At 43.6% G+C, this 14,222-nt stretch overlaps 1 protein-coding gene across 1 annotated transcript; it reads left to right on the plus strand.

Annotated features, from left to right (window-relative positions):
- Positions 1-1,573: 1,573 nt before the first annotated feature.
- Positions 1,574-12,564, plus strand: LOC124029893 (probable E3 ubiquitin-protein ligase HERC3; the record flags this gene model as incomplete). The annotated part of the gene is made up of 19 exons (XM_046341447.1): positions 1,574-2,023; positions 2,485-2,599; positions 2,723-2,793; positions 3,182-3,403; positions 3,625-3,716; positions 3,908-4,038; positions 4,219-4,346; positions 4,484-4,560; positions 4,658-4,776; positions 4,961-5,020; positions 5,126-5,231; positions 5,385-5,577; positions 5,724-5,854; positions 10,124-10,159; positions 11,632-11,706; positions 11,827-11,871; positions 11,970-12,056; positions 12,179-12,301; positions 12,520-12,564. Coding segments are annotated over exons 1-19 (2,085 nt in total), but the record flags the coding sequence as incomplete, so codon positions are not given.
- Positions 12,565-14,222: the final 1,658 nt, after the last annotated feature.

Below are 14,222 nucleotides of genomic sequence, written 5' to 3' on the forward strand. Positions count from 1 at the left end.
ATTTTGATGGAGAGACTTGAGTAGTTGCGCTCACCTGTAGCCCTCCGCTTACAGATGAGCTCTGGCTTTTACTGGACATGAATTAACAAAATGTCCAGCAACTCCGCAATAGAGGCACAGGCGGTTGGTGATCCTCCGTTCCCTCTCCTTAGTCGAGATGCGAATCCCTCCCAGCTGCATGGGCTCAGACTCTGAGCCAGAGGAGGGAGATGGTTGCGATGCGGAGCAGGAAACACCGTTGATGCGAGCTCTCTTCCACGAGCCCGGTGACGAAGATCTACCCGTCGTTCTATGCGGATGGCGAGAGCAATCAAAGAGTCCACATCTGAAGGAACCTCCCGGGAGAGAATCTCATCCTTAACCACTGCGTGGAGTCCCTCCAGAAAACGAGCGAGCAGCGCCGGCTCGTTCCACTCACTAGAGGCAGCAAGAGTGCGAAACTCAATAGAATAATCCGTTATGGACCGTTCACCTTGGCATAAGGAAGCCAGGGCCCTAGAAGCCTCCCTACCAAAAACTGAACGGTCAAAAACCCGAATCATCTCCTCTTTAAAGTTCTGGAACTTGTTAGAGCAATCAGCCCTTGCCTCCCAGATAGCTGTGCCCCATTCTCGAGCCCGGCCAGTAAGGAGTGAAATGACGTAAGCAACCCGAGCTCTCTCTCTAGAGTATGTGTTGGGTTGGAGAGAGAACACAATCTCACACTGCGTGAGAAAGGAGCGGCACTCAGTGGGCTGCCCGGAGTAGCAAGGTGGGTTATTAACCCTAGGTTCTGGAGGCTCGGCAGGCCAGGAAGTAACAGGTGGCACGAGACGTAGACTCTGGAACTGTCCAGAGAGGTCGATCCAGTAACGTAAATACAAACAAAAAAACACAACTTTCACTCGATATGACGAGGACAAACTGGAGACTCGAACTTGAACAGCAGGTGAACAGCAGGTTGCCTCGGGAAGGCACCTGAACCAGACAGACTCAGACACCTGCTCACCACGCAGCATCTGAGGAAAACACGACACGACAGGGCGATACACAAACACAGCACGGTGAATACTAAACAAGGAACCGACAGGACAGGAACGGAACACAAAGGAAGAAATAGGGACTCTAATCAGGGGAAAGGATCGGGAACAGGTGTGGGAAGACTAAATGATTGATTAGGGGAATAGGAACAGCTGGGAGCAGGAACGGAACGATAGAGAGAAGAGAGAGCGAAGAGTGAAAGAGGGAGGGGGAGAGAGAGGGATAGAAAGAGGGAAAGAACCTAATAAGACCAGCAGAGGGAAACGAATAGAATGGGAAGCACAGGGACAAGACAAGATAATAAATGACAAAACATGACAAGTTCCCGGAACAGGCAACATTTTCACTTCCAGTCTCAGAATGTTTAAAAAAACATTCTGTTTTCACTGTCAGGAAACGTATGGCTTTGTCCCCAGAACCAATGGGAAACCAAAAAAGTACTTTCGAACAACTTCCAAGGAACCAAATGTGCTAGCTGGGTTGTTTGTTTGTTTAAAATACTTTACCTCTACCCTGTCCCACTGCATATGAGCCAACCTGATATTTTCGTTTACTCAGGCCATGCCCATTGTGGCATACGTTTCTGTTTGGAGGAAAAGGCCAATTTAGGTTTCGTTTTCGTTTCTTGCTGTGTTTCTTTTACAGATATGTCATATGGTCTCGTTCATCGCTTTCAGAACGCACTGACTCCTAGGGCGCAGACTGACCGTCCCGTGTTCCATCAAGATGAGCTGATTATGGATACGTTTAGACGGTGATAATAACACATTTACAATGTTTTCGTGGGGAGAGAACACCCGTGATGGCTTCGGTTTAGTGAAATCGAAGGATTTGGTAAAGGCGAACACGGACGGTTGCGTAAATTTCATACACCTGAAATCTCCAGTTACGCGTCTTTCTGCAGGTAATAAAGTGGTCGCGTTCATCAGAAATAATGGGAAACAAGTGTCCCTCGCTCGGATGCAAGATGACAAAGATGGGAGAAGGATCACAGGAAAACTGAGTAAGCACCTTTTATGTGTTTTTCCCCACCACAAGAGCCCACTTCTTTACTGAACTGCTTAAACAAAATGTTTAAATCGTTAATCAGCAGGTGAAACAATCACAAAGCGCCCCCCCCCACCCGTTTCTGTATAAAGCTGAGGCATGGGGCTTGAGAAATGTAACCACTCTCAAATTCATAGATAGTACTATTGATGCAAGGACGAACCATCCATGATGTCAACATTATAGTTTTAACAATGTTTTGAGACTATACCGTGTTTGTTTACATGTACATTGTTTACGGACATTGGAGTAAAACAAGCTTATATTTTGAGTTCTGATGAGGTATGACAGTTGAACTAAGCTCGAAGTTATATTCTTCAAGAATCAATGGGTACATATTATAAAAATTGGATGAAGTAACTGCTAATTGCCCCTTTAAGCTATTTAATACATTTAATTTATATTTCATGTGTGTAGAGGGTGTGGAGTGCAGGGAGAAGATTCTGGCTCTGAGTTGCTGTGATGCACATATTATTTTACTGTCTGAAGAGGGCAGAGTTTTCTGCCTCACCCAATCATCCAATGTTCCCAGGTGGGTGCTTGACAGAAATGACACATCTCTCGGCTTAGGCCGACTCACATTTTAGTGGCTTCTGTCAATTGTAGTAATTGACCATATTGTAATGATTACTTTTGGTTGTCTGTGTTATCTCAGCCCAGTGGGTAACTTGAATCACGTAATTCAAGTTGCATGTGGAGACCAGCATTCCATTGCGCTAACTCAAGGTAAACAATCACATTCTAAATCACTCAGTTTGAGACGGGATATGATAGGAGGCTCTCTGTGCTCTTTGAATGTCCTTTATACCAAATAGTCTCTGTTCCAGGTACATAGATATCAACATGAGAATACTGGAAGAGATGGAGACCCGCACACTGTCAATTTTTTAAATGGAAAATAAACAGAGGCTTTAATGCTAAAATAGAGATGTTTTATTGGGACATCATCATGCCCAAAAGTTCATAGTGCAGAAATAAAAGGTGAATGAGTTTGAGAAGGTTCACAATAGACATTAGAAATAAAACTACATTTATCACATACTCTAACAATGCAGCACGTGTCCTGTGTCCTGTGAGATTTCCTATGTACAAATATTATTTGACCTTCCATTAGATGGTAAAGTGTTCACGTGGGGCCAGAACTCCAGTGGACAACTGGGTTTGGGGGAGGGAGAGCCCAGCACCTTGTCTCCCCAGCCCCTCAAGTCTCTGTCAGGGATCCCCCTGGCTCAGATCACCGCTGGGGGAGACCACAGCTTCGCCCTGTCCCTCTCTGGAGCCGTGTTCGGCTGGGGCAAGAACAGCGCCGGGCAGCTGGGACTGGGGGACACAATAGGTACTGTATACACAAATATGATAAAATAATATCTCTTTCATTAATAGTTGGTATGTTTTAAAGAAAAGGAGTACGTTTGATATGTTTGAAGCAGACAGTATGAGTAGATCATTTAATGTCATAGTAGACGTAGATTTTTTTTAATGGCTTTTTCTTTTTACAATAGTCAAAACAGAAAAAGATAAGCAAAGAAAAAAATGTGTGAAATCTATTTTCTACAGACAGACCTGCTCCAGCTCCTGTTGATTGCCTGCATCTAAAGAAGACCATTACTGTTTCCTGTGGAGGGGAGCATACTGCTGTTCTGACAAAGGTTCTGACGTTTTTTACACAACAATATTTCCAACTGATAGTATGTTTTTTCTCCCAGTACCATTAAGATCTAAAGAATGTTTGGACCAATGATGTCTTGCTGGTTAGCATCACATACAGTAGAAACATTCATATCAACAACAGGAGCCGAACACATCATCATGATAACTGTGTGAATGGCTTTTGTTCTAGGGAGGTTTAGTGTTCACATTTGGCTCGGGTCGATATGGACAGCTTGGACACAACTCTCTCAGAAATGAACTACGACCTCGACTGGTGGCCGAATTCTGGGGGGCAAAGGTGACCCAGATAGCCTGTGGAAGGTATGTAGTTACTAAATTGATATAATTAATGTGAATCTCTGTAAAATCATATATAGTCACACAAAGATCAATGGATGTAGCTTTGGGTGTCACTGGGTATATTCTTGGATATATCCATTCTTAGGGATCACAGTTGATTTGTGATGTTTACTTTACCTACAATCCTGTTTGTCAAATTAGAAACCACACATTGGCGTTTGTGGGCTCCTTCAAAAATATCTACTCATTTGGGCATGGAGAGCAAGGGCAGCTGGGAAATGGAGTCAAGATGGATCAGTCTGTGCCTCTGCCAGTACACCTACCACAGGGTAGTTAAAACATTCATTTGCTTTGCATAACGTAACCTAATTAAAATGCAATACAGTACTTAGGCAGAAATGTTGGTCTTTATGAAATGATAAAATAACAGGTTTATAACATCCTAACTGTTTTGGGTAACTTTCAGACCACATTGATGACCAGCAAATTGAACAAACCTTTGCTGGAGGAAACCATTCTTTTGCCTTGTGCAGCACTACTCAAGTAATGTGTTTACAGTTCAAAGGTTACAGTTAGTTTGTTCTGTTTGTCTTTAGTACTTAACATTGTTTTAATACAGTGCATAAAATTGTTATAACAGGAATCAGGAAAAGGGTTGAATGACTCCAATCGCGGAAAAGTGACTCAAACATTAGATGATGACATCATTAACAGATGGATCTCGGACTGTGACTCAAAATCATGGAAGACGATACAGAAGTTAGTATAATACAAATAAACCTGATGCCTAGGCTCAATACAAATACGCAATTCATGATGGTTGATAATTCCACAAGGCAACACAAACATACATGAGTCAGTGACACAAAACAACTACTGAAAAGTTGAAGGTTTCAGGAACTTACATACATGGAACTATAATATTCTTCACTTTTATTTTCAGGGAAATCACAAAAACATTCTCTTCTGCATCATGTTTAAATGGGAGCTTCTTGGACAAAAGGTAAAAATGAACTGCCTTTCCATGAATGTTTTATCATCACATTATTGAACAGTTTGTTTTATTGTTGCATATTTAATAGTATTTATTGATCTCATCAATCACTAGCCGTGACAAACATTATCAAACCTCACTGAAGCGCTCTGGCCTGGACTTGTCATTCGCCCGACTGGCTTTTCAAAAGCTGGCTAAAAAGAATAAAGTTCTGGCTGAGGTATCATTTCATATATTATCTTTATGATCAGATACTTATTTTCAATAGTTCTGTTTGTTGTCCTTGATATTCAATTTGACCAGTCATTGATACTGTAAGCCACGATAAGTCATTTAGTTGTGACCCACACAAGCACTCCTGTCATGGTTCTAGGTTGAAGATGTTGTCCAGCGCATACTCCTTCCCTCCCTGAGTAAGGATCCCATTGGGGTGGAGGGTCTGAGGGTGTACCTCATCATCCCTGAGCTCCTGAGGGTTCTCCTAAAACAACAACGTGGCATGGATATTACTGAGGCCTTCGCTGCTGCCGTCCTCAGACTGAACCCAGACAAGCTCCAGGTTCTTGGTAAAGTCACCATCCATCAGTATACCTTTTTTTACCATTCTCTTCTCTTGTCTTGACTTCTCTCCTCCCCTCTTCTTCTCTCTTTTTAAGATATAGCAGGTTTTGTGTGCTGTGGTATTAACTAAACTTTTGTCTAATTCAAATAGAGGGCCTATGGTCGACACTTCCCGACACCCCCTTCAGAACTCTGGTGAAAACATTCCACTATGTGTCAGCAGAGTATCTCCGTAAGGTGGCAGAGGAGGATTATGCTGCTGAAAAACATTTTGAAGGGACTGTATGTCATGTTTGTCATTTATTATCATGTCTTGTCCCTGTGCTCCCCATTCTATTCGTTTCCCTCTGCTGGTCTTATTAGGTTCTTTCCCTCTTTCTATCCCTCTCTCTCCCCCCTCCCTCTCTCACTCTCTCGCTCTCTCTTCTCTCTATCGTTCCGTTCCTGCTCCCAGCTGTTCCTATTCCCCTAATCATCATTTAGTCTTCCCACACCTGTTCCCGATCCTTTCCCCTGATTAGAGTCCCTATTTCTTCCTTTGTGTTCCGTTCCTGTCCCGTCGGTTCCTTGTTTAGAATTCACCGTGCTGTGATTGTGTATCGCCCTGTCCTGTCGTGTTTTTGCCTTCATCAGATGCTGCGTGTGAGCAGGTGTCTCTGTCAGCTACGGCCTGCGCCTACCCGAAGCGACCTGCAGTCTGTGGCCGCTTCTCCTGTTATTTCCCTCTACAGACTAGAGGATTTCTGTTATTCCCTGTTTGGACATTTCCTGTTAAGGATTCAGGATTTGTCGTTTTCTGTTTGGACTTGAATAAACTCTGTTTCTGTTAAGTCGCTTTTGGGTCCTCTTTCACCAGCATGACAGAAGGAACCGACCAAGGAATGGACCCAGCGACTTCAGACGCTCGTTACACTGCCGTCAAGATCCAAGGAGCCATGCTCGGCAGACACGAGCAGGAATTGTCTGCTGCTCGCCATGCCGTGGAGAACCTGGCCGCTCAGGTTTCCGACCTCTCTGGACAGTTCCAGAGTCTACGTCTCGTGCCACCTGTTACTTCCTGGCCTGCCGAGCCTCCAGAACCTAGGGTTAATAACCCACCTTGCTACTCCGGGCAGCCCACTGAGTGCCGCTCCTTTCTCACGCAGTGTGAGATTGTGTTCTCTCTCCAACCCAACACATACTCTAGAGAGAGAGCTCGGGTTGCTTACGTCATTTCACTCCTTACTGGCCGGGCTCGAGAATGGGGCACAGCTATCTGGGAGGATCACCAACCGCCTGTGCCTCTATTGCGGAGTTGCTGGACATTTTGTTAATTCATGTCCAGTAAGAGGCCAGAGCCCATCAGTAAGCGGAGGGCTACTGGTGAGCGCTACTACTCAGGTCTCTTCATCTAGATCTTGTACTACTATGTCGGTCCATCTACGCTGGACCGGTTCGGGTGCTACATGCAGTGCCTTGATTGACTCTGGGGCTGAGGGTTGTTTCATGGACGAAGCATGGGTTCGGAAACATAACATTCCTTTCAGACCGTTAGACAAGCCTACGCCCATGTTTGCCTTAGATGGTAGTCATCTTCCCAGTATCAAATTTGAGACACTACCTTTAACTCTCACAGTATCTGGTAACCACAGTGAGACTATTTCTTTTTTGATTTTCCGTTCACCGTTTACACCTGTTGTTTTGGGTCATCCCTGGCTAGTATGTCATAATCCTTCTATTAATTGGTCTAGTAATTCTATCCTATCCTGGAACGTTTCTTGTCATGTGAAGTGTTTAATGTCTGCCATCCCTCCCGTTTCTTCTGTCCCTACTTCTCAGGAGGAACCTGGCGATTTGACAGGAGTGCCGGAGGAATATCATGATCTGCGCACGGTCTTCAGTCGGTCCCGAGCCAACTCCCTTCCTCCTCACCGGTCGTATGATTGTAGTATTGATCTCCTTCCGGGGACCACTCCTCCTCGAGGTAGACTATACTCTCTGTCGGCTCCCGAACGTAAGGCTCTCGAGGATTATTTGTCTGTGTCTCTTGACGCCGGTACCATAGTGCCTTCTTCTTCTCCGGCCGGGGCGGGGTTCTTTTTTGTTAAGAAGAAGGACGGTACTCTGCGCCCCTGCGTGGATTATCGAGGGCTGAATGACATAACGGTTAAGAATCGTTATCCGCTTCCCCTTATGTCATCAGCCTTCGAGATTCTGCAGGGAGCCAGGTGCTTTACTAAGTTGGACCTTCGTAACGCTTACCATCTCGTGCGCATCAGAGAGGGGGACGAGTGGAAAACGGCGTTTAACACTCCGTTAGGGCATTTTGAGTACCGGGTTCTGCCGTTCGGTCTCGCCAATGCGCCAGCTGTTTTTCAGGCATTAGTTAATGATGTTCTGAGAGACATGCTGAACATCTTTGTTTTTGTCTATCTTGACGATATCCTGATTTTTCTCCGTCACTCGAGATTCATGTTCAGCACGTTCTACAGCGCCTTTAGAGAATTGTCTCTACGTAAAGGCTGAGAAGTGCTCTTTTCATGTCTCCTCCGTTACTTTTCTCGGTTCCGTTATTTCCGCTGAAGGCATTCAGATGGATTCCGCTAAGGTCCAAGCTGTCAGTGATTGGCCCGTTCCAAGGTCACGTGTCGAGTTGCAGCGCTTTTTAGGTTTCGCTAATTTCTATCGGCGTTTCATTCGTAATTTCGGTCAAGTTGCTGCCCCTCTCACAGCTCTTACTTCTGTCAAGACGTGTTTTAAGTGGTCCGGTTCCGCCCAGGGAGCTTTTGATCTTCTAAAAGAACGTTTTACGTCCGCTCCTATCCTCGTTACTCCTGACGTCACTAGACAATTCATTGTCGAGGTTGACGCTTCAGAGGTAGGCGTGGGAGCCATTCTATCCCAGCGCTTCCAGTCTGACGATAAGGTTCATCCTTGCGCTTATTTTTCTCATCGCCTGTCGCCATCTGAGCGCAACTATGATGTGGGTAACCGTGAACTGCTCGCCATCCGCTTAGCCCTAGGCGAATGGCGACAGTGGTTGGAGGGGGCGACCGTTCCTTTTGTCGTTTGGACAGACCATAAGAACCTTGAGTACATCCGTTCTGCCAAACGACTTAATGCCCGTCAAGCTCGTTGGGCGTTGTTTTTCGCTCGTTTCGAGTTTGTGATTTCTTACCGTCCGGGTAGCAAGAACACCAAGCCTGATGCCTTATCCCGTCTGTTTAGTTCTTCTGTGGCTTCTACTGATCCCGAGGGGATTCTTCCTTATGGGCGTGTTGTCGGGTTAACAGTCTGGGGAATTGAAAGACAGGTTAAGCAAGCACTCACGCACACTGCGTCGCCGCTTGTCCTAGTAACCTCCTTTTCGTTCCTGTTTCCACTCGTCTGGCTGTTCTTCAGTGGGCTCACTCTGCCAAGTTAGCTGGTCATCCCGGTGTTCGAGGCACTCTTGCGTCTATTCGCCAGCGCTTTTGGTGGCCGACTCAGGAGCGTGACACGCGCCGTTTCGTGGCTGCTTGTTCGGACTGCGCGCAGACTAAGTCGGGTAACTCTCCTCCTGCCGGTCGTCTCAGACCGCTCCCCATTCCTTCTCGACCATGGTCTCACATCGCCTTAGACTTCATTACCGGTCTGCCTTTGTCTGCGGGGAAGACTGTGAGAGCCGCCAATAAACGCAGGATTAAGAGTCCAAGGTATTGTTGCGGCCAGAGAGTGTGGCTTTCCACTCGCAACCTTCCTCTTACGACAGCTTCTCGTAAGTTGACTCCGCGGTTCATTGGTCCGTTCCGTGTCTCCCAGGTCGTCAATCCTGTCGCTGTGCGACTGCTTCTTCCGCGACATCTTCGTCGCGTCCATCCTGTCTTCCATGTCTCCTGTGTTAAGCCCTTTCTTCGCACCCCCGTTCGTCTTCCCTCCCCCCTCCCGTCCTTGTCGAGAGCGCACCTATTTACAAGGTACATAAGATCATGGACATGCGTTCTCGGGACGGGGTCACCAATACTTAGTGGATTGGGAGGGTTACGGTCCTGAGGAGAGGAGTTGGGTTCCGTCTCGGGACGTGCTGGACCGTTCACTCATCGATGATTTCCTCCGTTGCCGCCAGGATTCCTCCTCGAGTGCGCCAGGAGGCGCTCGGTGAGTGGGGGTACTGTCATGTTTGTCATTTATTATCATGTCTTGTCCCTGTGCTCCCCATTCTATTCGTTTCCCTCTGCTGGTCTTATTAGGTTCTTTCCCTCTTTCTATCCCTCTCTCTCCCCCTCCCTCTCTCACTCTCTCGCTCTCTCTTCTCTCTATCGTTCCGTTCCTGCTCCCAGCTGTTCCTATTCCCCTAATCATCATTTAGTCTTCCCACACCTGTTCCCGATCCTTTCCCCTGATTAGAGTCCCTATTTCTTCCTTTGTGTTCCGTTCCTGTCCCGTCGGTTCCTTGTTTAGAATTCACCGTGCTGTGATTGTGTTATTCCCTGTTTGGACATTTCCTGTTAAGGATTCAGGATTTGTCGTTTTCTGTTTGGACTTGAATAAACTCTGTTTCTGTTAAGTCGCTTTTGGGTCCTCTTTCACCAGCATGACACTGTAAAGGTTATGGAGAGGCTGTATGAGGTAAATAAATATCCATTGCCATAATTGTGTGCCTTCAAAAAGTATTCATACCTCTTGACTTATTCCACATTTTGTTGTATTCAAAATGTATTTAAAAAAAGTCCCCTCAACCATCTACACACAATACCCCATGGTCTTTCCATAGATTTTCAAGTAGATTTAAGTCAAAACTGTAACTCGGCTACTCAACGGACATTCACTGTCTTCTTGGTAAGAAATTTCAGTGTAGATTTGGCCTTGTGTTTTAGGTTGTTGCCCTGATGAAAGGTGAATTCATCTCCCAGTGTCTGGTGGAAAGCAGACTGAACCAGATTTTCTTCTAGGATTTTGCCTGTGCTTAGCTCCATTCCGTTTCTTTTTTATCCTGAAACTCCTCAGTCCTCAACGATTACAAGCATACCCATAACATAATGCAGCCACCACTATGCTTGAAAATATGGAGTGGTACGCAGTAATGTGTTGATTTGGATTTGCCCCAAAAGTTTGTATTCAGGACAAAAAGTGAATTGCTTTGCCACATTTTTTAGCAGTATTACTTTAGTGCCTTGTTGCAAACAGGATGCATGTTTTGGAATATTCATATTCTGTACATGCTTCCTTCTTTTCACCCAGGTTAGTATTGTGGAGTAACTACAATGTTGTTGACCCATCCTCAGTTTTCTTCTATCACAGCCATTAATTAAACTGTAACTGTTTTAAAATCACCATTTGCCTCATGATGAATTCTCTGAGCGGTTTCCTTCCTCTCCGGCAACTGAGTTAGGAAGGACGCCTGTATCTTAATAGTGACTAGGTGCATTGATACACCATCCAAAGTGTAATTAATAACTTCACCATGCTCAAAGAGATATTCATTGTCTGTTATGTTTTTGTTTTTTTACCCTTCTTTGCGAGGAATTGGAAAACCTCCCTGGTCTATGTGCTTGAATCTATGTTTGAAATGTACTGCTCGACTGAGGAACCTTACAGATTGGAACAGAAGCCCTGGCATAAGAAAGAAATTAGTTAATTGACAATGTCAATGAATATGTCATAGAATCTATACTGAATTGAATTAATTGGTGTTGACTTGTATCTGTGGGGTACAGAGACGAGGTAGTCATTCAAAAATCATTACTACACACAGAGTGAGTCCATGCAACTTATTATTTGACTTGTTCATCAAATGTTTACTCCTGAACTTATTTAGGCCACAACAAAGGGGTTGAATAGTTATTGACTCAAGACATTTCGGCTTTAAATGTTTCATTAATTTGTAAAAAGTCCCTAAAACACAAGTCTACTTTGACATTGTGGGGTATTGTGTGTTGGCCAGTGACCATAAAAATCTAAATTTGATCATTTTGAAATTCAGGCTGTAACACAACAAAATGTGGAAAAAGTCAAGGGGTGTGAATACTTTCTGAAGGCCCTGTATATGTATGGAGAAAATGTGCAATGTTGTATGCTCCCTTAACCTCTGTTTTGTTCAGGTCAATTGCAACAGACTCATCAAAATTGCGGCAAGCAATTTCCACATCAACAGAACCAATTATATGCTTCGGAATGTGAGTAGCCTATCTCATAAAATGACTGCAGGTTGGTATCAAAATGGGTAATTATGTTCATGATGTCACTGAAATCTACAAAGAGTGGAAAATGATTTAGTCATTTCTAATCCTCTTTAGATGCTCAACACACTTGTATATTGTGACTACCTAAATCTTCCCGAGGTAAGCCATGAAAGTCAACACCAATCAATTGAATTCAGAATAGATTATTTGAAATATTTATTGACATTGTTGATTAACTAATTTCTTTCTTATGTCAGGGTTTCTTTTATACATTTCAACAACAATCCTGCATCTTCAACACAGAGGCTAAATGTATGGTTTATCAATTGGAACTCAATTACAGCGTAAGTTGTTTCCAAATGTGGTGTTTATTAAAAAAAGGTACCACATTCATTTACTACACTGCTATCAGATTTGAAAAATGAAGGCTAAATGTTGCCATATCTCAAATGTGTTCCTTTTTTAGTTTGTCCTCGGTGGACCGTTAGCCTTTTGGGTCCCTACAATACATGTGAGGAGAGAGAGAGCCCTGGAAGATGCTTTCCAGCACCTTCGACAAAGTGGGCACAACTTCACAATGCCTTTGAAGGTTGGTGTTAGCTAGGTTTTATAGTTTTTTTTTGTGTAAAATGTTTATTTTGACTTTCTAGCTATAAATAAGAACTGAGAAAAGAGTAGTGATTAAACAAGTAATACAAACACCAGGACTTTGTACTTATTTTAACATCTACCTCTGTATTAGGCAAAGTATTTTCATTTCCAAATCCTTATTTAGGAGTAAATAGTGTATTTTTTTTTTGTCTCCAGGTGAAGTTTCAAGCAGAGGATGGTGTGGATGAAGGTGGTGTTTCACGGAATTCTTCAGCCTCCTGGGGAGGGAACTTCTCACAATGGAACCAAAGACACTGGAGGTTTACGAGGATTCTGGACTTGCGTGGCTCACAACAGATGTATGATCCATATTCAATTACAAATTGTTCCCAGATTTTACTCAATCTTTCCCCACAATGTTTTTGTGTTATTTACCAACTTAGAAATATCAATTATTAGAAGTGTATATTATCTGTTATACTTATATTACACTGTTAAAGTTCTGATTTAGATTATGGCATTCTGTTTTTTTCAATCCATAGGGCGGCGGTATTACTGATGAATTCTACTTGCTTGGGCTGCTCTGTGGGAAGGCACTGTATAATCAGTGTGTTCTGAACCTCTGCTTTCCTCTGGCTCTCTTCAAGAAGCTTCTGGGTCTGACTACAACATTGGATGACCTTAAAGAGCTGTCTCCAACTGAAGCAAGGTACAATTATTCTGCTGAACAAGCTATACAGGTTACTGCCAAAATAAAGGAAACACCAACATAAAGTGACTTAAAGTTCTAATGCAAACATTTTTTTAAATCTCACTATCAAGTCATATCTGGGTAACAATTAAGCACCTTACTGTGATTGTATTAAATTAAAATGGTCAAAAAGAGCAAAAAAATAGCTTCTTAGCAGAGGACAATTTCTCAAGCAAGAATTTTGCAAGGACTGTCAGACTGGTCTGAGTGAAAATGTGCTGTTATTGGCAGAGAGAATTGGGACACTCTTTCTTATTGGACTATTAACTCATTTACTTCATGGTGATGTCTGATCATCTGATGGAGATTTGGAAGGCCAAAACTCAGTCTCCACAAAACTTACACTAAACGTGAATTATGATAATGTGGAAATATATATATAAAACAAAGGAAAATCATGTTTTTTTTACTGCACTGGGCCTTTAATAGGGCTTTGAGCCACCACAAACCACCAAAACAGCTTCAATGCACCTTGGCAAAGATTCTACAAGTGTCTGTAACTCTATTGGAGTGATGCGACACCATTCTTCCACAAGACATTCCATAACTTGGTGTTTTGTTGACGGCGGAGGAAAACGCTGTCTCAGGTGCCGCTCCAGAATCTCCCCATAAGTCTTCAATTGGGTTGAGATCTGGTTTACTGAGACACACACACACACACACACACACACACACACACACACACACACACACACACACACACACACACACACACACACACACACACACACACACACACACACACACACACACACACACACACACACACACACACACACACACACACACACACACACACTTTAACTTAAGAAGGATCCGCCCCTTTATTTAAATTGTAGCCTAAAATGACATACCCAAATCTAACTGTCTGTAGCTCAGGACCTGAAGCAAGGATATGCATATTATTGATACCATTTAAAAGGAAACACTTTGAAGTTGGTGGAAATGTGAAATGAATGTAGGATAATATAACACATTAGATCTGGTAAAAGATAATACATGTAATTTTGAAAATATGTTTTTGTACCATCATCTTTGAAACGCAAGAGAAAGGCTATATTGTCTTATTCCAGCCCAAGCTCAATTTAGATTTTGGCCACCAGATGGCAGCAGTGTATGTGCAATGTTTTAGACTGATCAAATGAACCATTGCATTTATGTTCAAGAT

The sequence above is a fragment of the Oncorhynchus gorbuscha genome, unplaced genomic scaffold, assembly GCF_021184085.1.
Source record: "Oncorhynchus gorbuscha isolate QuinsamMale2020 ecotype Even-year unplaced genomic scaffold, OgorEven_v1.0 Un_scaffold_8077, whole genome shotgun sequence".
Taxonomy (NCBI): Eukaryota; Metazoa; Chordata; class Actinopteri; order Salmoniformes; family Salmonidae; genus Oncorhynchus; species Oncorhynchus gorbuscha.